General features: G+C 25.0%; 1 protein-coding gene across 2 annotated transcripts in view; it reads right to left on the bottom strand.

Annotated features, from left to right (window-relative positions):
* Positions 1–364, bottom strand: part of LOC107642046 (CASP-like protein N24) — a 3,108-nt gene that overhangs the window by 1,410 nt on the left and 1,334 nt on the right. For both annotated transcript variants that reach the window (XM_016345372.2, XM_016345371.2), the window contains exon 2: positions 102–237. In XM_016345372.2, the coding sequence (XP_016200858.1) occupies positions 102–237 (136 nt within the window). The remainder of the gene's footprint in view (positions 1–101; positions 238–364) is intronic.

The raw sequence follows: 364 nt of genomic DNA, 5'->3' as shown, positions 1-364 counted from the left end.
ACTTTTATTTTAAAATTTTACTAAATAAAATAAAAATAAAAATAAAATTATTAAAAAAAAATTAACTACTTAATAACACCCAAATAAATACACTAGCTTACCTGATCAATAGCAAAAGTGATGCTACGAATCAGTTTGGTGTTTCCAATGTGTTTTTTAGTGATCAAATACTTCACGAGTTCACATATTTGCACCAGAGTATACGCACACCCGATCACATTTGCTGCCAGGCAATAGCTGCATAATAATCACACCAGAACCAAATTTTACCACATAATACAACAATTAGCTATTATATGTATAAATAGTTTTTATATATGAAAAAATTTAACTTTTAATTCTAAATTTTATATATAATTCAAAA

This window comes from Arachis ipaensis, chromosome B05, assembly GCF_000816755.2.
Source record: "Arachis ipaensis cultivar K30076 chromosome B05, Araip1.1, whole genome shotgun sequence".
NCBI classification, from domain to species: domain Eukaryota; kingdom Viridiplantae; phylum Streptophyta; class Magnoliopsida; order Fabales; family Fabaceae; genus Arachis; species Arachis ipaensis.
This window is presented reverse-complemented; position numbering and strand designations above follow the sequence as displayed.